This window comes from Gopherus flavomarginatus, chromosome 25, assembly GCF_025201925.1.
Source record: "Gopherus flavomarginatus isolate rGopFla2 chromosome 25, rGopFla2.mat.asm, whole genome shotgun sequence".
Lineage (NCBI taxonomy): Eukaryota > Metazoa > Chordata > Testudines > Testudinidae > Gopherus > Gopherus flavomarginatus.
Genome location: NC_066641.1, coordinates 11,257,447 through 11,281,516, shown reverse-complemented (window position 1 = coordinate 11,281,516; position 24,070 = coordinate 11,257,447). Strand labels below are relative to the sequence as shown.

At 54.5% G+C, this 24,070-nt stretch overlaps 1 protein-coding gene across 1 annotated transcript in view; it reads left to right on the top strand.

Annotated features, from left to right (window-relative positions):
• SRCIN1 (SRC kinase signaling inhibitor 1) overlaps positions 1-24,070 on the top strand; it is a 176,938-nt gene that overhangs the window by 21,307 nt on the left and 131,561 nt on the right. The window contains 1 exon segment of the mRNA XM_050935301.1: positions 13,767-13,829. Coding sequence (XP_050791258.1) covers positions 13,767-13,829 — 63 coding nt within the window.

Sequence of the window (24,070 nt, the reverse complement as noted above, 5' to 3'; positions counted from 1 at the left end):
GGAAGGGTCTGGCAGGGAGGGATGAACTAGGGAAAGGCTCCGGCAGGGAGGGAAGGGTCCGGCAGGGTGGGAGGAAGTGGGGAAAGGCTCTGGCAGCAGACAAAGGCCGTTCACTGCGGCGTATCGCTGCATGGTAGTGCCTGTACTCTGCACGCTGCCCTATGTGTAGACATAGCCTTAGTCAGGACCTTTAGGCACTGCACAATTTCAGATCCCCTGCTCTCACCTAGTGGAGAACTGGGCCCCGCAGCCATTTCCTCACCTTGTGGAAGGGCAGGAGTAGTGCCACTCTCTGCCCACCCGCCTCCCGGCCCCCCATTCCCCGCTGTCTCCGCAGGCTCTAAGCCGGGCTGAGTGACACAGTAATAGGGGGCGAAACAACCACCTGTCAGTTGACTTTCTTTCCGTGGCTGCCATTACGTTTGGCAAGGGCAGAATGGAAGATGAATCAACTGTCCCTTCCCCTGTTATTTGGAGCAGCGCTGTCACGGCACTCGGGACTTTCCATTTGCCTGGGCGGCTTTATGTTAACGAGCCAGGCTCGTGCTCAAAATAAAAGTTATTTTAGATCTTCATGCATGGAAAAATCCAGCACTTTCCTCCTGCTATTATTACAGTCCAGTCTCCGGGGTGAGATGCGAGGGCTCGGATGAAGCAGCTGACCCCAATGCAGAAGGCAGGCCAGACCTGAGTGTGTTCGTCTAGGCCCGTGGGGTGATGCCAGGATCTCTGCAGCACCAGGTGCTGAAAGCCACCCGCATGGGAAGCCAAGGTTTGGAAGTGACCAGTGGAGTCTGGCCCTTCAGGACAGCCACATGGGGGGCTGAGCGTGTTGGAGGTGACCGTGTGACCTAGGGGGTTGGCTAGGTTAGACCTAGATTCTCATCCTGCCACTGACTTTTAGGCTTAACCTTTCCATGCCTCAGTTTACCCATCTGTAAAACAGGGAGGATGGCGTCTAACTCCCAGCGGGGTGTGTGCGCGAGTTTATAAAGCACTTTATAAAGCACTTTGAGATCCTAAAATAAAAGAACCTGTGGAAACTCAAAGCATGGTGTTTTCATGAAACGGGAAGGTGGATGCACAACCAGCAAGGCAAAGCTCGGAGGAAATCCCCTCTCAGCGGCAGACCAACAGGCCCCAGTGGCCATTGCTAAGCACCGTGCTCGGCCTTTGAATGTTTCCTGTTAAGTCTTTGATGGTTGTTTTCCGGGAAGGAGAGAAACCAGCTGACTGCGTGCAAAGCTCTGCTCCCCGTGTGATCAGTGTCTCTTCTTGGCAAGAGAGGCAGGTGGCTGGGGAATGCTGACTTCTCCAAGGAAAACCGTCCATGTCGGTTGCTGTGGGGATGTTAACCAGCTGGAAGACGAGGGGATGGCTGGTTTTGATTCTGCCCTTATGCAGGCAAAACTCCCCATTGACCTTCAGGGAGACCTTTGCCATCCCCAACCCCACAGCATGCAGCTGATATCCGGGTCCAGGAGAACCGAGAGGGGTTCTCCACCCCACCTGTCACCGATAGGGATCGCTGCTCCTGTTCTGTGTGCAGCATTTCCTTTCCCCAGGAAGCAGAGCTCTCCAGGGCACGACCACAGCCTGCTGGCCCAGAGAATGAAGTGCTAGGATTAGGAATTTAGCCAAGATCTCCCACGGGGCAGGGCTGGTTAATGCTGCGAGGATGTCCCAGCATTGTAAGTGATTGTGCCAGTGTTTTCCTTTGGTCTGAATCTGGTTTCCACAGCATGGCACCCTGAAGAGAGGAGACGGTTCTTCAGGCTGCCCGGCCTGTTAGGAGAAAAGGACAAACTGGGATCATTTGGGCATCTCTTGCCTAATCAACTCCCTGCCACTACAGTGGCCTAACGTGTCAGTGGCACCGTGGGGCATGTCGAGAATGCAGCGGGAAGGTGTGATTCTCAGCACAGATAGACAGAGAGCAGAACTAGCAGCATGGACAGTGCAGCGCTGGCAGTGGTTTGGGCTAGCAACCAGAGCTCGGACCCAGGGGTTCGGGCAGGCTTGGACTCGGGCAGCTAACCTGAGCTGCTGCCCGTGTCGCCATGTCCGCACTGCTATTTTTAGCACACTCAGGTCTGTCTGGCCACACTGGGAATCCAACTGCAGTATAGCCATAACCTTGGTCTTTCCTGTTCTCTGCCTGTGGCACACGGCAGTTTAGTCTCCTGAGAGCTGGAATGCTTCAGTCAAAGTCATTGGGTTTCAGATGCGGGGGATCTGGGTGAAATGCAATGGCCTCTGAAGTACAGGTCAGACTAGATCTATTGCTCCCTTCTAGCCTTAAACTCTGACACCATGAAACTCTGTCCTAGGACGTGCTGTGGGAGTGGGACCAACTGAGGTAGAGAACCAGGCTGGTCTTGTCATGAAGACACCATGCTGGAGCTTGGAAGATCTGGGTTCAGTTTCTGGCCCTTCCATCAACTCGCTCTGTGACCTTGGGCCAGTCACTTAATCCTTCTTTGCCTTGATTTTTCTTATTTGTGCAATGGGGATGTAAACAGGTCCCCCTTGGGTGTTTCACCCACCTGGTGGGATCCCCCGGTTATAAACACTGGGTGGAACCCCCTCAGGGCCCATCTCTTGTCCTTGCAGGTGGACTCTGTCCTTTCTAGACCTTCTTATATTTCTTTATGAGAGGAGAACCAAAAAGGAAGCCAAAGTTCCAGTGCGGCTGAGAATAAACTCTTCCCGGGGTGGCTCCAAAGGTAAAAAAGGCCAGCGCAACCCCTTGAATTCAGGAGGGGCCTATGTAGCAGATTTACAGGAGTCCTTCTGGCTGGGTCACCAAGTCCAGCTCTCCCTGTCAGGCGTACCCTGGGAGTTCGCTGCACTCCTCGTAGGGCTGGGGGTGGGGGGTCTCAGGCATGGGAGCTCCTCCTGCTGTTTCAGGAGCCAGTCCAGCTGCTTCTGGCTCCGGACGTCCTCCCCCGCTGTGACGGCAGCCAAAGGCCTCCTCCCTGCCATGCATGATTGCGTAGCGCAGTGTGGGTGCAGTAACACAGCTGGAGACCTGGGTCCAGCAATTGTAAATCCAGGTTCACAGTACAGTGTGGATGCTCAAACACGGGCGTGAAGCACCGAGTCCACAAGCCCCCCAGCTTGCTTGTCTTAGATTTGAAACTCTTCAAGGTGGGGACTGTCTCTCACTCTGTACGTAGAGCCTCCCCTCTTCCCCCCTCACCCCCGCAGTGAAGTCCTGATCTTAGGGCTTGTCTACACCTAAAATGCTACAGCTGCAGCGCTGCGGTGTGGACGCTGCCTACTCCGACAGGAGGAGTTCTCCTATTGGCATAGGTAACTGACCTCCCCACGGACCTGGTGCTGTGAACATCAGGGGTTAGGTTTGTCAGGGGTGTGGCCCCTGAGGGGCCTAGCTATACCAATGTAAAATCCTAGTGTAGACGGGTCTTAGTGGCTGCTATTATATTATATATAAATGATTGCCTGTCTTGCTTTGGCGTTGTGTCTAAAGAACCTTGATTCTTCTGCTGATTCTGCTGTGGGGTGGGGCAGAGAAGGGCCCGGTTCTGCCCCTTTTCATCCCCCTCATGCACGGCTGGGAAGAAGCACATCGGAAGATCAGATTCTACCCTCCCTTCTCCGTATTGTGACACTGAACAGAAAACGCTGGTTCCTGGCCATCCACCTGGCAGGCCCGTCTCCTCTTGTCCCCTGCAGCGGTGTCCATGGAGGGTTTCAGATGGCAGGACCCTTTCCAAGGCACCGCCTGGGCGATTAGGACCGTTTTGCTTTCTGGCATTCCCTGGTCTGTTTTCATCTTCGCCTTCAATTCAGACATCTCCCCCGCTGAGCATCCCCAGCACCAGGCGACCTCCTGTTTGTGGCATCGCAGCAGGGATGGAGAGTGTATGCAATGCAGGCGACCTCAGTCTGCAAGGCCAGTGGTGTGTGCAGGGGAGGGCAGGCCGGGAGGGAAGAGCCAGCCTTGGTGAGGCAGAACCAGCTTGGATGACTCAGCAATGTGAGGGGGCGGTCAGCAAGGAGCAGGAAATGGAGCAGGAAGAGAGAGCCAGTGGGCTCTAGTGTCCATCTCCCTGCAAGTATCAGTCAAAGCCCCCCCCGCTAGCAGCCGCAGCTGAGTGATGGCTGCACAGAGACCTTGGCCCTGCCCCGTGGTGCGAGGTGGCTGCATCACACTGTAACCACGAGGGAAGACGGGTGCAAGGAGGGTTAAGCGTCGCACTGAGCACTCGTGGGTGTGCCGACGTTGCATTGTAAACCCAGGTCTGTGGGCCCCGGGCTCGCAGATGCAGTGTTTTCAAGCCCGTGGTGGAGCGTCCCCCCTGCATGATGAACCTGGGTGTCCAGCCACTGGACCCGGATCTCTCAGCTGTGCTGACGCATCTCTACACGGACCTCCTGACTTGACTCCTGTCCCCCAAGGGCTAGGATCAGCCAGGGCGGTGCAGGATCCCGTGTAAAGACGGAGGACAAGACTCTACGACGAACCCGATCTGCAGCCAGCCTTGTTTTGGAGAGGGGGAGGAATTAACTGCTACTCTGCAGTGAGACTGGGGCTGGGGAGGCAGGGGGGAATCAGTGAAGCTTCACCTGGAATTTGGCCTGAGCCATCCCCATGAGACCTGCCAGGCCGTGCTGCCCACCAGCCGCTGCTAGGATCGTCCCTGTTCAAACCCAGGGCTGTAAATGCTTTAGATGAGGAGGGGGGAATAATACCTGAAGTTTGTAGGGGCTTGTTTGCATGAAGATCCCCCCACCCCCACCTCCATTCTCTAGTCCCGTGGAGTACGCTGGGAGGGGGGCCGACACACTCTGGGTTTTCAATGGCTCCAGGAACTTACGTCTCTCGCCAAGGAAGCCACTGAGCCCCCAGGGTTGAGCTCGGATGATTAGCCTCCCCCCTCCACCTGGCCGAGCCACAGCGTCCACACCCCATTTTTTACTGCTTGAGCTCCGCTTACACAAGTCTGGCTCCCAGCGGCCCGGCAGCCAGAACAGAGGCCAGGGGGAGCTGGGGGAGAGTTCTCCTAGAGCTGCCCTCCCCTGGCCAGTCCCGGCACAGGGGGAGCACTGGGCATGAGAGGGGATACACAGAGCTCATGCTGCTGGGACACAGCCCTGAGGCGCCCCAGGGGTTATTGCAGCATCCAGAGCAGCATCTGCTCCCTGGACTTAAAGCCCCCTTTCTCCCCCCGCCCTGCCCTGCAGGAAGGCCCCTCTGCTGGGGCCACAACACCAAATTTCACCCCCTGTCCCAGCCTGCACTGGGCTCACTAGCATACCTAGGAAAGATTCTCTAGGGTGCTGTGGGGAGGGAGGCATCCCTAAGGGGAGAGCTCCTTCCCCTGCCCCCCCACTAAAAATCCTAGGGCTAATCACCAGACTGGGGCGGTGCAAGTTCCCAATCCCACTGGTGCCTGGTTCTCCCACTGCAAACTCTCTTCCTTGCTCTCAGCCTTTGGCGCTCCCGGTAGTTTATATTCAGCTCCATCCCCTAGCCCAGCGCAGCCGCGTGAATCCTGCCATTGCTGCTGCTGACCCTCTGATGTGAAGCGCGTTTGCTTTATGGCTCTGTTGCTGCTTCCCAGCTGCCCTTTGATTTAAAGAACGGGGGGGGGGATAGGGGGTGCGCACCCGCTTGTGCAAAGGCCGATCTGAGCGCTGAGCTGTGCAAAATAGCCCTGCCACGGTCGTAAAGCCGAGATGCAGAGAGAGAGAGAGAGTGAGAGACCCAGGCTTGTGAGCGCAGGAGGCAGCACTGGTAGTGCCTCAGGACTGAGGGAATCTGTCTCATTTCGGGGAAATTAATGATTCCAACATAATTTGAAAAGCATTATATGGCTCATTAAAAACACATTGCCCAGACCAAACAGAGCGTCTGCCGGCTCCTGGGCCTGTCAGCCTGCTTCCCAGCCCTGCCTCCCTGTGCCAGGCAGGGGCACCCCCACTCCCTGCTAAATGGGGGCGGGATGGTGGGATTGGGGGCTCTCTGCCCACCCTCTCAGCCTGCTAAGGTTCCTGGCTTGCTGCCAGAATGGCTGCGGGGAGCAGTGATGGGAACGGGGCTGAACTGGGAGTTAAAGCTGGAAAGGGGGGAGGCGGGATGTTGCGTCCCCCAGCGTCATTCTGCATGATGACATCACAAAGGACATGCTTTTTAGGGGAAGAGAAGCCACTTGACATCAAAGGCCAGTGCCCCACATACCCAGCAGGGGTGGTAGCCAGACAGGCACAGCCACTGCACACCTGGTTGTCCCCCGCCTTTGTACCTAGAACCCCCTTTCACTCAGCCACCCATCCCTTGAATCTTGAGGCTGGCCCTTCAGTGGTGAGTCATTGAATTTCCATGTGTGCCTTGGGGTAGGGGAAGGGCTGTGGGGGCAGCCCGAGCTCCCTGTGACACAGGCAGGGGTAACGTCATGGGTCAGGCCCTACCAAATTCACAGCCATGCAAAAAGGATCACGAGTCATGAAATCTGGTCTCCCCTCGTGAAATATTTTTTTTGTGCTCTTACCCTAAGCTATACTGATTTCATGGGGGAGGCCAGCGTTTCTCAAATTGGGGGTCCTGACCCAAAAGGGTGTTGTGGAGAGAGGAGGGGTCACAAGGTTATTTTGGGGGGGTCATGGAATTGCCAGCCTTATTTCTGTGCTGTCTTGAGAGCTGGCGGGCGCAGAGCGGTTGCTGGCCAGGCGCCCAGCTCTGAAGGTAGCACCCTGCCGGCAGCAGCAGCACAGAAGTAAGGGTGGCAATACCATCCCATGCCATCCTTACATCTGCGCTGCTGCTGGCGGAAGCTCTGCCTTCAGCGCTGGGCTCCTGGCCAGCAGCTGCCGCTCTGCACTCGCCCAGCCCTGAGGGCAGCGCTGCTGCTAGCAGCAGTACCACAACCCCCTGCAACAAGAACCTTGTGCGCCCTCAACTCCTTTTTGGGTCAGGACCCCAGCAATTACAACATGGTGAAATTTCACATTTAAATAGTTGAAATCATGAAATTTACGAATTTTAAAATCCTGTGACCATGAGACTGACCAACATGAATTGGGTAGCACTGTAGCCATGGGCCTGCAGTCCGTGCTCTGGCTGCACAAGAGTGTGAGCGGGCCCATGTGACGTTCCCTGACCGGAGCCCTGCGTGGGGCGGGGGGGCAATCGGCTCTCCATGCCCCCTTCCCAGTGCAGCCACGAAGCGCCCGTAGCAGACACCTCGCAGCGCTGGGTGGGCAGCCGCGGGAGGGAGTGCTGGCGACTCGTTCAGAGTCAGAGTGTTTCTCTCCTGGTGCCTGGCTGCTGCGGTGCTGATTTCTCTCCGAGGGCTTTTAATGGTTCCCGAGGTCTCCACAGGGTGAAGACAGTCAGCAATTGCTCCCCCCGCACGCCCCGCCTCCTGCTCGCTTGCGCGCTCTCTCTGTTCCCTGTATAGGGCTGGGGGTGGGGAAATCAGAGAACAATTTGGGATTTTTCAGTCTTTCTTCATCCGCTGCACTGCGTGAAAAGCAAAGCCTCTAAAGGACACTCAAGGACGCTGCGAAGGAGAGTCCCCCCCTCCTCTCACATCCCTCCTTTCTCTGGAGGAATGAAGAACAATGCCCGGATGCTGCCCCACTAGACACACTCCCCCCAGCCCCCATGTCTCACATGCCCCTTTTCCCTGGCATTAGCCCTTGCAGGTCCCGACTGCGCCATTTGCTGCCGGGGACTCACCTCTCCCTAAGGCGAGCACTGGGTTGCAGGGGCCATGAAAATGGGGGGCTTGCCTAGGCCTCGGGACCTCTCGTGTTGTTTCCCTTTCCCTCCTGCCACACCCCGGTCAGACCCAGGCTGTGCTTTGTGGCTCAGTGGGGCTGCGTGGAAAGGCAGGGGTCCAGAGCTCAGATCGGCCTCCTGCTGTGTATTTGGGTAAACAGAAACCCCTGACATTTGCTTTATGATTGTCCGTGGGCAAATTCCCCTTTGCCTGCACTTTGGGGTGGGGGTGATAGTGAGGCTGAATGCAGAGCCCAGCCCAGCTGCCTCAGCTCGGGGTCGCAGCCTCGTGGCAGTCGTCGTGGAGGGGAGTTTTGCAGAACGATGAAACTCAGCCCAGCGACTGGGGCCGTGATCCAGCGACACCTTTCCATGGGACTGCACTCCTGCTTAAAGGCAAACGTGCATTTCAGTGCTTTCCTGAATCAGGGCCCGTAGGAGGAGGGCTGGGAGCCAGGACTCCTGAGTTTGTTGCTGCCATTGGATCGCTGTATCATCTTGGGTGAGTCACTCAGCCTCTTTGCGCGTCTGTTTCTCAATCAGGAATAACTCAGGGCCGGGGGGTGACGTTTCATTCACAATTATTAGCCCTCTTCCTTTCGGATCCAAGCCCTCCGAGAAGGGGAATCCATGTTCTTTCCGTGTCACCAGTGGGGAAACTAAGGCACAGAGCAGGGAAATGACTTGCACCTAGCGGCTCAGTGGCAGAGCTGAGCCTGGAACCCGGTTCTGACTCCCGTTTGGTACCTCTGTGACCGCACTGCTCTTTGAGACCCTTGGCTGAAAGATGCAATAGCTGGGCACGGTGGCATTACTGCAAACTGGAAATTCCTGGACCCGTCTCTCCTTTCCCCTCCCCAGCCAAGAACCAGAACGAGTTCATCCCCTGTCCCCCCGCCACACACACTATGAGTCCCCGTGCCATCACAGATCCATAACAGTTTGAAAGCAGGGGCAGGGCTGTGTCACTCCATTCCTGCTGCAAAGTCAGGGAGAGAAAGGCACAGGATGGGCTTAGGAGCACTCCGTCCAGTATCCCACTCTGCCACTCGCTCCCTGGGTGACCTCGAGCTAGTCCCTTCATCTCTTGGTGCCTCAGTTCCCCGTCTGTGAAATGGGGATAATGATTGTTCTTTCCTCCCACCCTTTGTTGGTAGAGTGTGTTTGGACTGTAAGCTCTTTGGGGCAGGGGGTGTCTCTTTGCATGTGCATGTATGTCCTGCAGTGCAACAGGGCCCTGATCTCAGTGGTGGGCTATAAGGTAAAGACCTTTGAGGATCAGGGCCCAAGTGTTATTGTAGTAACTACGACAGCTGCAACTACTCTCCTAGCACATTATCCTGTTAATGATTAAACCTGACCTACAAAACTGAGCAGGGTACGCTTAGGGAGCTGTTCCCATTGTCTGGTTGGGGTTTTTTCCCCATTGTGTTTTGTTTGTTTACACGCTACTTTGCAAAATCCATTCACGAGCCCGGATTCTCCCAGTTCCTGGTGTGACCCAGCGAGGTCTCACCTATGCTGTGGCCACAGCCTCATCCAGGCAGGACCCAGTTATAAAAAAGCTGTAGGGTAGAAAAGAGCAATGTTTTGAAACCTGGATGCATGAAAATTAGGCATCTCCATGCTTATCTATTCCAGTTACTACCCTCTACTTACCAGTGATCAGCCAAGGTCTGACCGTCCTTGACATTGTGTGCAAAAAATTACAAGAACGAATTAACCCCATTGCCCTCATCCCAAGAATGAAAACTCCAGCAATAACCCACAGCTAACACGATTTAACTTGGACCCTGCCTTTGCCTACAGAGGACCTGCTTCAGCAAAGCACTTAAGCACATGCTTGTCTCAGAGAGGTTTTTAATGGTTCCTGAGGTCTCTACGGGGTGAAGAAAGCTAGCAATTTCTCCCCCCATATGCCTCCTCCTTTCTCTCACTCGCATGTTCGCTCTATTTCCTTTCCACTGGATCTGCAAGAAGAGGGAAAGAAATCAAAGAAGAAAGCAATGTGGATATTTCAATCTTTCCTCATCCACCTGCTTAAGTCCTATTGAAATCCATGGCCTTGTCTTCTTACCTTGTTATCTAACAGCTGCTAATTAACCTGAAGTCAAATCTTAGTGAGGACAAGGCGGTTTGTAGCTTTCACGCGTTATAGCAGGTCAAGGTAAAGGCTACGGGAGAACCTAGCGTTTACCTGGACCTGCTAACGGTTTAAAACTACAACTGCCTTGTTTCTACTAAGATTTTACCCCGTGCTGGTTCCCACATGTTAACTAGCACATACTAAGAACATACTCCTTTGCCTAGCGTGGCCACCCCATAATGGGACTTGTGTGGGCTGAAGTGCCTTGCTCAATCAGGATGGACTTAATTAGTTGCTGATTTGTAACCAGAGTCCCACCCCGCCTTCCCTGCCTCTGGCCCAGGTAGGAAAAGGGAGGAAACTTGGGCTGTTATGGACCAGAACGGCTTTAATTTTTGCCGGGGTAATGAGTGCCCACAACTTCTGCTGAAATCCCCAGGGACTCGCACCTTTCAGAAAAATCCGGCTGCTTTTATTTAGGGACTGACCGGCAGGGACCCAAGTTGGAATGTTTAGAACCTGGCCCGAGCCTTGGCGCTCCCAGCTCTGCTCTAGAACCTTTCTGATTATTTGTGTTACGTTAACACCTCGAGGTCCCAGCTGAGACCAGGGCATTTGGCTAGGTGCTGTGCAATCCGAGGCCCTGCCCCAAATAGACAAGGCCCATGAAGGATAGAAGGAGAAATGGAGGCATGGAGAGTGGAAGTGACGTGACCAAGATCATGCAGCAGGTCAGTGGCAGAGGGGGGATTAGCACCTAGCTGGTCCCACTCCAACTCCCTACCCACTGGGCTATGCTGCCAGTGTAACATATATGGCATCAGCTTGGTTCTGGTTGTGGTGTAGATCGGGTCTCACTCAATGTCACAGATTGATTGATTTATGTTGTCCCGGTAAATGGGGTTTATCATCCTCCCCGTGCTCTATTCATTGGCCTGGTTACACCATTCCTGTGGGAGGGAGGGGACTCCCGGAGAAGGCCCTGGCCTGTTTTGCCACTTGTCTGAACCCACAGGGCCATGACCCAGAAAGGCAGCGATGGAAAGACTGATGCCCCTGCGAGGACAGCGGGGATCAAAAGGGAGGGGGGTAGACTGTCAAGCAGCAACAGCAGAAATGCACAAGGCGAGCGGAGCTGGAGCTGGGTGCAGCCCCCGCCCCATACCACTGCCAGCCCTTAAAGAATGAGGCTCTTGTGAGAGCCGAGGCCTCCCCCCTCCCTCGCCCTCGAGCCACACAGCCTCGAACCGTGCAGAAATGAGAAGAAAACAACAGCCCCCCCCCCCCTCCGTAGTCCCTAAACACAAAGGATCAAAGGGAGGTCTGGGGCTGTGTGTCCCATGCGCCTGGCACGGCTTGGACTCAGCATTTAACCCTCCTGTGCCGTGTTTCCATCCTCAGATGGGGTGTGTGTGCCCACCCCTAAATACACCCACCCAGAGTTTAAAGAAGAGCCTGCTTGACTCTGAGGATTCATTTGCTTCATAACGATCATGCCAGGGAGAGACCAGCTCGGAACAATACGGGGATCAGAAAACCAACCCGAAGGCCGCGATTGCTGAGTGGTTGCCGGGAGCCACAGGCAGAGTTTGTCCTGCAGAGCAGGGCCTGCGGCATGATGGCTCCCGCTGGTGGCGATGCCGTGGGATCTGCCATGATGATAACCATGCCCGGCTCTGCAGATGGCAGGAGCCAGGTGTCTGTAACCCGGCAGGTGTAATGCCACCTGTCCTGAAATGTGCATCGTCTCCATTCCGACCGTGTGTCCCCCACGCGTGCGCCAGGGCAGACAGTTAACCCCCATGGTGGGGAAGGCAGACGCAGCCTTCTGTGAGCAGCAGTTTCTGGCTGCTAGTTTAGGCTCAGCCATGTCCCAGCTCCAACTCGGGCATCTCCATGGTCCGTGCCTTCTGGGGCACCGCTGTGGGGATTCCCAGAGCATCACTGTCCTGCGAGTTCTCCGCTGGAGAAGGACCTTTGAAAGAGATCTGCTCAGCCTTGGGGCTGATAGGGAGGCCAAGGGAGAGGAAGCTGGAGGATTTATTAGAGAGCTTGTCCAGGCCTTGAGGGAGTGGGGGATTGTCTGATATGTTTTGTGACAGCGGCTTAGTCATAGTCTCCCCTCCGGGGATGTGGCAGTCGAATTGTGCTCATAGCCGGGAGTTTTTCCTCTCAGTTCAGTTCTTCTTTTGCTCACCACTGTGCCCTGGGGTTAATAGCGGATCTGCAGCCATTTGGTCCCTGGTGCCTCTCTGTAAGGCAGGGCGTGTGGCCGTTTCATTAGCTTCTTGCAAAAGCAAGCGCTGACTTCCAGTGTGCATGTGTCTGGGCCCTAACCACGGAGTTGGGGGTTCAGTGATTCCCTCATCCCCACTGCCAAAAAAAAAAGGCCTGAGGCCAGATCCTCCACTGGTGTAAATCGGGACAGCCTTGTTGGTTTCAGTGGAGTCATATCAGCTATGCCAGGTGAGGTCTGGACCCAGCGGCATGTTATCACCTAGGCCAACAAATTTGCAAGGGCGGTAAATTCCCTCGCACCCCCTCCCCAACTCTGCCCCTGCCCCAAATCCCCGGCCCGTCTCCTCCCACCTCCCTCCCAGGCTTGCCGTGCGAAAGTGCTGGGAGGGAGGGAGAGAGGGAAGGAGAATCGAGTAGCAGCGCGCTTGGAGGAGGCAGAGCAGGGTTGAGCTGGGGCCTGCGGGCAAGGGGAGTAACCTGGGTGGGGGGCCGGGAACCGATCCCCGCCCCAGCTCACCTCCGGTCCACCGCCACCATCCCCTGAGCACGCCGCAACTCCCCTTCTCCCCCTTCCCTCCCAGGCTTGCCACAGGGGCGTGGAGATGAGCTGGTGGGGGGGGGGAGGGGCGGAATTTTTTTGAGGGCCTAGGGATGGCAAATTTGTTAATCCACCACTGTCTGGACCCTAGTTTTGAAAGGTGTTTATTCTTCACCTATGGAGAGTTTGTGTGTTTCCAACCTTGGTCCCCCAATATATGTGTGTGTGTGTACACCCCCCCAAAGCGCTTGTGCACAAGCGTGCACACACACACACACACACACACACACACACACACACACACACACACACACAGAGGCAGAGTGGGACATCTGCTCCAGCAACAATGTTTTCCTGTGTTTTGGGTTTATTTTCCCTTCGAATCCTCCAGGCTTTGAATAAGAGGCACAGTGTGACTGGGGTTTATTGAAAAGCAGGAGCTCCAAGAGAAGTCATCTGGATCCAACCCTGTAGTAACTGCATAGGGAGCCCTGTCTCAGGCTGGTACCTCTCCCTTCTGAGTACCAGAGAGCTGCATTTATAGGTTCCTGGCTTTCCTCCACGGGCCTGGCTGTGTCTTCGGGCCCACTGCCTGCTCGGTGACTCCTTGCTGCGACTGTGTGAAGGGATCAAAGCAGGCCATTGACTGGCTGTTGATGTGCCAATGGAGCATCTGAACCCCAGCTCATGTAGTGATCTTCTGTTTGTAGTGTGTGCGTGTGCGAGGGTTTTCCTATGTGAGGGAGCAGTGCTCGCTGTGTGTGGACAGGAGGAGGGAGCTGGCAGGCGTGAGAGTCGTGTCTGTGTGACTAGTGGTAAATGGATCTCTCCACCCGGGCTTGGGCGTGTGAATGGTGCCATGTATGTTCTGTGTGTATGTGCAGACGTGTGCCATCGTCTTTGCCCGCTCATAACTAGTAGTCGGTGATGAGCTGGGAGCACAAGATGCAATACTGTAAAACTACAGTCGTTCTCTCCTTCCCGTCATTCACTGATTTTATTTGAGTATCAGATCCTTTCTCCTGCTGCTCTTGTGTTTTCTCTCCGTTTAACCTGATTTATTCATTTATCCTCTCCACCCCTCCATCCCTGGCAAACGTTGCCTTCTGGGTCGTGTTCATTCATGAATTTCCTCCTTTCCTGTCCTTAACCAGGGCTCCATCGAGTTGCAGGTGGAAAGAAGCCAGGACTCTGTTCCCTTTGTTTAAAGTCACCAGGTTAGTAAATATCGGGGGGAGGAGGGCTGGGAGTGTCCCCCCCTGCCCCTCTTGTTGAATGTTTAATGTTTCACCTCCCCTTCCCTCTCCCCACCCCCAAACTCTCAGCTAACTGTTGCAGTGTCACTCGGTGCTAAACCCTTCACTGGTCTCGGCTACACTCCGTGGGAAGCCTGAGGGCAGGTACCCCGGAACAGTATTTTCAGATATTAAGGCAATATGAAGCCAGCATCTGCAACTTGTTGATGTGGGGGGAAGAGCCTGGAATGTGGGATTTTATGGGGATAGGCCTGGATTTCTGTTCCACGAAAGCCACCACATCCCCCCTCCCTGGTGGAGGGGGCAAGTCAGTGGTGAGTCCCTGATTGAAAAGTCGTCTTGAGTTCTCCCAGCTATAATTGCCCTCTCCTGGGCTTTTGTCCTAAGGGCTGGTTCTGGTTGGCCCGTCCTGTGGCCGATACTGCTGCTGATGGATCTCTGTGTGGGGATCTTCTGGAGGAGGGCAGAGGGGATACAGAGAGAGAGAAACCTCTAGCTCCAGTTGGCTTCATGTGAACAGGCAGAAGCCTTAGCCAAGCAGTTGTGGCAATGTGCAATGCAGAGAGTGTTTAAAACAAAAATCAGAAGAAAGCGAAATTCACCGGAGTCTGTTCAGCTGCAACCCCTGCTGGGTCTGTCAAAATAATAGATTGTATTTGTAAGGCGTCTGTCGGCCTCCAGCATTCTGGGTGTTCTGCTTGGCGAAGGGACGGCTACAGCAAAAAGTTTGAACTTTTTATTTATTTATTTAACTGAAAACTGCATTAGACTCTTGTCAATCAGGAGCAGGGGCTAGGATTTTAAATAATAATAATGTGTCTCCAAATCCATCGCGTCGTGCTGCTGTGTCTGCTGGCAAAAGACACGCCTTGGTCCCGCTTTGTGCAATCTCTAATGTGCGGATCTCTGTGATCTCACTCTCTGAATGTCTGCAAAGAGGGGAGGTAAGAGCTACAGTCCTCCTCACGCGGCTTCTTACCCTTTGCCTCGTTTCTCTTCAAGGGTAGATCCAGAAATGAGACACACCAGCTAGCGTCATGCAGTCTTCGTTCGTTGTATTTATCTTAACTAAAGCCTTGGCTAAAATCCTGGCCCTATTGAAGTCCTCATGGGAGTTTTGCTGTTGACTTCGGCGGGACCGGACACTTCACCCCTTGCTTCCTCAGGGGTTTAGGCCGCTTCTGTAGCTGCACTAGTGTCAATACTGGATCTGTCTACACGGCAGTCACAGATGCAGCAGGTGTCGACACACCTGAGCTTGCTTGGATGTAGTGAACTCAAATAACAGTGAACCTGATTGTGACTGGTGGGTAAGGACTGGAGGTGCAACAAGCAAAGCCAGCAAAATGCTGGGGGAGCCAGGCCTCCTTGCATGAAGACAGTGGGAGGAGAGTCCAACCCTTGGAGAGAGGTTGGAGAGGAGGCTGTGGGCTGGGGTCTTCCCCTGTTCTGAGTCCTTGGTCGGGGGCACAGCATGTGAGCCACTGAATCTAGGCCTGGTGTCTAGGGCAGGCGTTGGTTTTGCTTCATACTTAGCGTGTGACCTTCTCAGGCAATTTCTCACCTCAATTCCCCCATCCATAAGATGGGGTGAGTGTGACCTAGCCGCTGCGCTGGGGCTAGTTGTTTGGGGGCCTGTCTGAAATGTCACTGTGCCTAGGCTTGCCCTGGGTCTGTGTGGGACACTGAGAGCGGAGGTCGGTTTTTTGCATTGCTGCGCCCTTGAAGAAAGAAGGAAAGGACCACGTGCATGGATGCAGAAGCAATACTGGCCCCTAGTCCACAGCTCTGCCCTCTGGATGGGACATCGAAGACAACGGGACAGCGGGATACTATTTAGTGTCGTCCGTGCAGACGGCTTGTTGACTTGTAATATAGCCCGTTATCCTGACGTGTGAGTGGGGCTAGCTGGTTAGGAGAGCAGTGAATCCTGGTCCCAGTGGCCACGAATCACACTCACCCTCAGTTGAGGTCTGCAGGGGTGCGGCTGCACTGCCAATCCCTCCCCTCCCCACAGCAGCGAGTCTCAGAGCCGGGTCAGCTGGCTCAGGCTCGTGCTATGGGGCTAGAAGTAGCCGTGTAGAGGTTCCCGTGCAGGGTGGAGCCTGGGCTCTGAAACTCAGCAAGGGGAGCGGGAATGTCTGCGTAGCTATTTCCAGCCCCAGAACGTGAGCTGGAGTCAGTTGACTCAGGCGCTGAGACTGCCTGCTGCATTTTTTTCCTCCAGTGTAGACATATCCTAGGGGTCTGTCTACCTTGCACACTAAGGTTTGAGCCCAAGCCTTGTTTCCATCCACACACAGATCAGGCTGACTCAGGTCAGCGAACGCTCAGGACAAGGGTCCTAGGACCCTGCTAGGGGGAAGGTCAAACCCAAGCCCTGCTGAGACTCGGCTCCAAGCCCTGTCATTTTGCAGTGTGGACACAGGCCTAGCTGCAGACCTGAGTATGACGTTCTTCTCAGTGCAGCACGGACGCATCAGTGTGGCTATGAGACCCGGGTCCAGCAACTGTAAACCTGGGTTTACAAGCTTTAGCAACATGGAGTCCCCAAGCCCGGGTCCCCTAGACCTGGGTTTATAATGCAGTGTGGACACACCTTGCATCTTACCGTAATACACCTAAGAATAATAATCCAATTGATGCATTGGCTCAGTGTCTCTTCCCTTGGGCGTGACACGTCCCTGTGCTGTAACGCATCGTCCCGCCCAGAGGCTGGGCCAACCCTGCATGCCCACCGGCTGCCTTGTGGACGCGAGGAGGCTGAACAAACCCACCCCACTTCCTCCAGCCACCTGAGAAGCCAAATGAAAAATCCACCCGCCAATTGCGTGGTGGAAAACAAGTCGTTTTCCAACCAAGCCATGTGCTGACCAGCTCATAGCACCCTTGCTAATAAGCCCCGTCGGCCTGTACTTCAAAGAGACGGGGGAAAAGACCTGCTACGTTTTTCTAACAGCCCTGCTGCAAGGCGTGCATCTGCCTCTTTCCAAAGAGGCTCATCAGCTGCCTACCTGGCCCCAGACCACTGGCAGAGCAGATGCCTAGATCTGGCAGTCAGCAGGAGCTGGCAAGCTGAGAGTGCCCTGTGCTGGTCATGGGTGGCAAGTGCGATGGAAAGGGAAGTCGGGTGGAAAAATTCCACTTCATGCTCCCTTTCATCCCAGCAGCTCTTTAACAATTTCAGTAATTAAAAGCCACCTGATTTGTGTGGCTTGGTGTCCCATTTAGGAAGCAGCTAAATTCACTGTCTTTTTTTTATGGCGCTCACGTTGTTCTCATCCAAGGCAGATCCTCCTTTTGGCCGGAATGAGTAATTGGTTAGAAATGAACAAAGGCCATCAAGAACTGATTGCACCTTATTACCAGCACGCTTAAATCCCAGTCCGGGAGCTGGGCGAAGGGCCCTGGCAGCTTCGCAGCAGCATAGCTGATACCTCTGCAGCCCATGGTGCTTGCTAAGTGGCCCAGTCCTTCAGTGGAGGCTAATGTGAGCAGTGGAGTATGGGACAAGGTCTTACTCTGACCCCACTTGGCTGGTTGTGCTTGTGGATAATGATGAGATCTGTGTGAACGGCTAGGATGACATGTGGTGAAAGCATCTTAAGAGACCTTGGGTCAGTTCCCAGCTCTGTCACAGACACCCTGTGTGACCTTGGGTGAGTCACTTAATTGCTCTGTGCCTCAGTTTCCCCATATGTACAGCACAGATAAGAATAATCCTTCCGTCATCTGTTTGGCCTGTCTCAGTATGGCACCCGACATAATGGAGATTCAATCTCCATCTGAATATGTGGGCATTAACACAGCACAAATAGAATCAGCATCAGTCCCTCCTTTGCTGTGATGGCTACTAACCTGGACAGTGTCTAGGCCGCTGGTGTAGGGAGAATCATGGCCTATCCTGCTGACTAGCATTGTCTCCTTGTCTTCTTCCACTCCCCTGTCTGTGTGTGTCCATCTCTTGTTGTATACCAACTGTAAGCTCCTTAGGAAGGGACTGTCTTTTTGTTCTGTGTTTGTGCAGCGCCGAGTGTGGGAGAGCCCTGCTCCAGGATTGGCACTTCTAGGCGCTACTGCAGGACAAATAATTGATTAATAGAGTCACAGACTTTAAGGCCAGAAGGCACAGGCACCGACGTTCTCATTTCTCCAGGGGCGCTTGACTGAGAGGCTTCTGAAACATTTACCCCTCCTATTGCTTTCATAAGGGCCGGGGCATTAACCACATTTTAACTCTGGGAATGTTCCCATTAAGGACTTCAGATTCCCAGTGCAGTTTCTTTAATTCTCTGCCCTCTGCGGTTGTGCAGCATGGCTGTGTACCCTTAAACCGCTGCCTCATTGGGACGCTGATCTGAGAGGGTCAGGGCCAGCCAGCCCCTCGGGCAGCTCCATCATTGGGCACCTTCGACCGGTCTGCAGAACGTGAAAGAGCCGGGGAGAGTTATGAGATTGTTTGGTCGGCCTTCGGAGACGGCTGGGGATCAGCACCGGAAGGGTTAAAGTCGCACGCTGGAAGGCAGCGATTAAAGGCTGGGAAAGCAGGCCTTGTGGTGATCGACTCCAGGAGCCCAGTCTGTTTAGCCTAACAAAGGCAGGTTACAGGGTGAGGCACCTTCATGGGGAACAAATAGGTACAGTGGGCTCCCCAGTCTCACAGGCAAAGGTCTGACATGATCTGATGGCTTGAAGTTGAAGCGAGACATATTCAGACTGGACACAAGAGGCGCTGGACATTGGAACGACTTCCTCCAGTGGGGCGGGGTGGGTTCTCCATCACTGGCCATTTGGAAATGAAGAGGAGCTGGTTTTCGAAGGGAGATGCTCTGGTTTGAACCGGAATGAATTCAGGGAAGTCCTCTGGTCTGTGTGTTGCAGGAGGTCAGCCTCTGTGATCACAGCTGCCCCTTCAGGCCAGCTGGCGTTAGGATCTGGGTTCTGGTCCCCAACTTGCTGTTTGACCCAGTGTAGCCAGCTGCCGGGTGGGTCTCAGCTTCCCAGTGGGCAGTGGGAAGCTTTGCTGAGTCCCGTTGGCAAAGTGTTTGGAGGCCCCCAGGTGGCTGGGCCTGGAGCTGTGCTGAGTAATGACGCTGAGGCCATGGGACAGGAGATTCCCCTCTTCCCCAAGGAGCTGGGAGCATGTGTGGGGCCCGTCCTCCGGCCTGAACTGCTCAGGGTTGCTGTCCCAGTCCTCTCCTTTCCCTGCACACACGGAAATGGGACATTAATGCAGCTGATCCCATCTAATCGCCCTCCCCCGGCGGGCGACCCAGGGAGGAATAATTCACAGCATCAACAGCTTCTTAATAACTCTGTGCTTCAAGTCAATTTCCAGAGCGCTCGTTTGCCTTTTAATTAAAATTACCATTTTCCCAACAAAGAAAAAAAAATTAACAAACCAACAACAAGCCGGCCTAGCCTCCCTCCTCCTCTCCTTCCTGATGTGGTCTAACTGCAGCATCCTGCTGGGACCACCTCCTGTCATCTGTCGCCCCTTCCCTTATTGCATCATGGGCAGCCAGGCCAGCCTCGCCTCTCAGCTCCTGTCTGTGTTACTAAAAGAAATGCAGTGACTATAGGTGCGTTGGGCCAGATCGCTAGCTGGACTAAATCAGCGGCATGATGGTTATTCACACCCAGCTCCAGTGTGGTACATACAGCAGTGGTTGAGCAGTGATGGCCAGCATCAATTTAAACTAGGCCAGCCCAGTGGTTGCAGCAGTAGCCTAGGGCTCGGGTGGATCTAGCTTCATGCTCCTGGCTTGCTCCAGATGTCTTTTGTGACCTTGGGCAAGTCACTTAGCCTCGCTGTGCATTACTTTCCTATCTGCAGAATGGGGATAACAGCATTCAGCATTAGGCAGGGGGGTGGCCTAGAAATCGTTCGGGATAATAGGGGTTTCAGGATCCTGCTTCTCACAGCCCTCTGTGGCCCATGTGTAATGCAGTCAAATAAAGCCGTGTCCTTTTAAAGGAAGAATTGGAGCTAAATTCTGCTCTGCTGTTTGTGTGAGTGAGGTGCCCCTCGGACTCCACCCGAGGCGGGTGTGTGCAGAACTGTCTGATTGGGGAAGAATGAATTTCCAGTAGTAAATTGCAACAGAAAGCCAAGCTGGTCAGAGAGAGGGCACCGCAGGATACACGACAGCCAACCCCAAGTACTGTAGAAATCTTGACTGGAGCCTCACCGCCATCCCAGCGATGTAGAGTTGGTTCTGGTTAGTAACACCCTCTTTTCTGCTCCCCAGTTTCAGAGGGTGAAAACTATCAGCCCTAGAAATCTAGCTCCCTCTCTCCTGCTGACACCCCATTGAATTCATCTCCATCAGTAAACTCTGTTGTTATTTTTAATTGGCTCCTCTAGACTCTTGGCTGTGATTCTAAGCATAACACAAACCCGATGCCATCCCGGATCGTCCCCTGGGGAGTTCAGGGAGTGTTCCAGGCATGGGGGTGCCTCTTTTAGGTGGAGGAAGAGGATAAGAGCTTGTGGTGAACCGGGATGGGTGAGGTTAGCCCTGGAACCGGCCGAGTAGACGTTAGCAAGTGAACGGTTAGAAAGAAAGAAGTTAGAAGGTGGCTGAACTGGGGTCAGTGGAGGTGTGGCCACATGACCAACAGCCAGAGGACTGTGCATTGATGCTGGAACACCGGCAGATTAGAAGAGTGCTGAGCTAACTCTTTCCAGCTGGCTGCACCATGACTGTCACCTTTCCGGCAACCTTGGGGAGGGTCTCTTTCCTTATCAGTGCCTCTCCAAACCAGAGAGGAGGGAGAGAAGGTGTTGCTGAATCACATCCAGAATCTGGGGCTGGGGCGGGTTCCAGAGTCCTATGGCCGAACATGAGGGGAAAAGCCAAGACAGCCGGTTCTGAAGCTTGGTGTGGCCAGAACCCAGGTGCGCAGGTGGGGGCTCGATGAGGGATTAGAACACAGAACAGTGAGTGGCTGTAAGACGCTCTCCTTCTGACTTTCTTGTGTTTCACACCTGCTTTGCACTGATGTCCGTGGTGACATGAGGTGCAGGATGATGGGGACTCAGGCCCGCCATGTTGTAGGTTAGATTCCCAGGGCTGCCGGGGGGGGAGGGGCAAGTGGGGCAATTTGCCTCAGGCCCCGGGCCCTGCAGGGGCCCCCACGAGAATATAGTATTCTATTCTGGGTGGCCCTGTAGATTCCCAAGGGCTTTTCCCACTTCACATATAGTGTATCTTTCACCACGGCCATGCTTTTGGCATGGGAGTAGTTTGAGGGTGGAGCCAGAAGGTGGATGGGAGGTATTACACCCAACTGCAAGCCTCGGGCAGGTGTGGAGTTTGCCCCCTGATGTGCAGCCCCATTGGCTTGACTGGAGCTGACCCCCTCAAATATAGAAGTCAAACTACACCTATGGATTTTGGGTACGTTGCCTACTCCCAGACCCCTGGTCTATAGCACCAGAGCTAACTGTAGGCTGGATTGAAAGGATCTCTCCCCCTCTCCCCAACTCCCCTAACCTGCTTAGCGGCCCCACTTCCATAGACTGCTGGTTGTGCTCTCAGCTGGACAGCTCGGCTGTTCACCGGCTGACGCCTGGCGACCTGTGCTCTGTGCTACTTATCCTGCTGACATGTCTAGGCAGCTTACCTCTAATGAGAGCTATGTAGGGCACTTGCCACTATGGTGGAGGGGAATCAGAGTGAACCAGCTGGGTGAGGGTTGCATTCCAGGAAGGCCAAGCAGGCAACAGCTTCTTGGCTGGGGCAGCAGACCCAGCGTTTGCACAGCCTGGGCAGAGATTGAAACGGGCGGTGCATTTCCTCTCCCCACTCCCTGCCAGGGAAGGAGCGCAGCACGTATCCCTCCTGTGTCTTCTAAGTGACAAAGCAGCTGAGCATTCTGGCACCCAAATGCATCCCGAGGTTGTGACAGCACTCGTCCGCTCGAGGTCGTTTCGCTCTCCTGGTTGCTGATATCATATAGGGCATCTGACATGCCGGTCGAGTTGTGGGCATCGCAGGTGCTGAGAGGTGAAGCACAGAGAGTCCTGGGTGCTGGGATGTTGTTTATTAAAAGGGAGACCAGACTTACAGGGGGAAGGAAAGGATGCTGTCTTTGGAGGAATTTGAGTTTTCATTTGAGCTTAGAAAGCAGCCGTGCTTCCTTCAGTTCTAGATTGTGCTGGTTTCCCCCTGGATGTGCCGGTATCTGAGTCTCCTTGCCACATGGACCTAGCTAGGAATTTGCTGGTACCCAGGGTCCCCCAGCCCTGGATTATCTGAGCTGCTCACGCCCCGTAGGAGGTAGGGAAGTATCGTTACTCTCACTTTACTGGTGAGGAACTAAGGTGCAACGAGGGACTTGCACCGTGCCACATGGAAGTCCATGGCAGAGCTGGGAAATGGAACCCCGTTTTCCTGAGCCCCAGGTTTGGGCTTTAACCACAAGGCCACGCTTCGTCCCACTCTCGCTAAAACTCTCACCACATCCAGCAGGGGCTCTCCCTGCAGCAGAGCGTTGGGCACAGCCTGCATACAGAGGCAGCGTCTAAAATCTGGCAGAGCCAGAGGTTCACACTTTCATCCTCAGCATCGGCTGTTTGCAGGTCCCAATCAAGCCCGCCAGCCTGGGGGGGTCACACCCCTTTTGCACAGGCGGGTGCCCAGCTGCCTGATCTGGTGCATTTGCAGGGGCTGGTGCAGTCGAGTACGTGTGGACAAGAAGGGGGAAGGGGAAATGCATCCCTAAATGCATGTTACTCAGAGTGCTGGGGTAACCCGCGGAGAGGGCTGCATCTCCTTTTGTCGTCGGCAGGGAGCTGAGACCAGCACCCTGGGTTACACCGGAGCCCGGGATCAGAGCAGCAGAGTGAGCAGTTGCAAAACATAGAAGGGCTGCGGAAAGGGTGGGGGAGAGGGTAGGATCAGAGAGGAGCCCCCTCCACCCCCTGGTTCCATATTCAGAAGTGTCTGCAATTCTACACTGACAGGTGCAGGGCTGATGAGCTTCAAATCTGTCAGTGCTGTTGATGTATCTATAATTACTGTCTGATGCGCCGGAATTAGACTGAGTGCTGAGTAGCTTGATGCAGACACTGGTGCCCTTGACTGCCAGGTCTGGTTTAGCCGCAAGGAGATTGTGCATGGAATTGAACCCCCAGGTGGCTGACCCCCCCCACACACATTAAGGGAAGGACACCTGGTGGTTAGCGCATAGAGTCACCCCCATGGCGTGTGGCGCCACCATTGCAGTAGAGAGAAACCCCAGGGTATGGCTGGGGGCTCACAGGTGGGAAATGGGATGTTATATTGAACTTGTCCCCTTGCCAGGTGATGTGCAATAGATGCACTGGACGGTCGCTAGGCTTTGTCAGAAATGGCAGCCCGGTCTCTGCCTCTCCCTCACTCTCGGGCTTCTGGGTGGCTCATCTCTTAGTGGACAGCTGGTGGATCTAGGAGACCAGCCTCTCCTGGGGAAATCCTTGATCCCCAGAGGCGTTGCTTGTCTTTCCCCCTGTCCTCAGAGCTGGGGATCCCAGCGCTCCGCGAGGAGTGGGCGAGGAAGCTACAGTTAATAACAATGCTGATGAAAGGTCTGAAGTTTTACCAGCATCTCAGGAATTAAGCTCGGTCATTCTGATTTTGCACATGGAGGGAAAACGGACACGATGGAGAGGATTTGAGAAGCACTCAGCAATGGCTAACTCTGCGCCCGCTGACCCGGGCCTTCGGGGGTGGAGCAGCACAAGCCCAGGGCTGGAAATCCTGCCGGAGTGGGGCAGTGCCCAAGGTCTCACAACAAGGCAGCTGGGAATAGAACCCAGGAGTCCTGAGTCCCTGCACTACCCACCACACGCGCAGCATGGTGTAAATGAGTGTAGCTCCAGGCACTTCTGATTTCCACCCGCTGAAAATTTGGCCTTTGGCTCCCACACTCTCCTTACTGAGGAGCCATATGATAAAAGCTCCCTTTGGCCAGTGGCCTCAGCTCTGTGCGTGTTTGGTTTGTTTCAGGTCACCGGTCAATCTGCACAGGGGGCATTTATTAGCCACCCATGGTTGTAGCCCAGCTGTCTCGTAGCCCCCGCCATACTCCTCTATACACACAAGCCTCCTCTTGCCAGCCATTCTTGGCTTAAGTGAGGGCTGCCCCACCCTGTGATTAGGAATTGAAGCCCTTATTGTGGTCCAGGGCCTGTAATTCACATCACAAAACCCAAT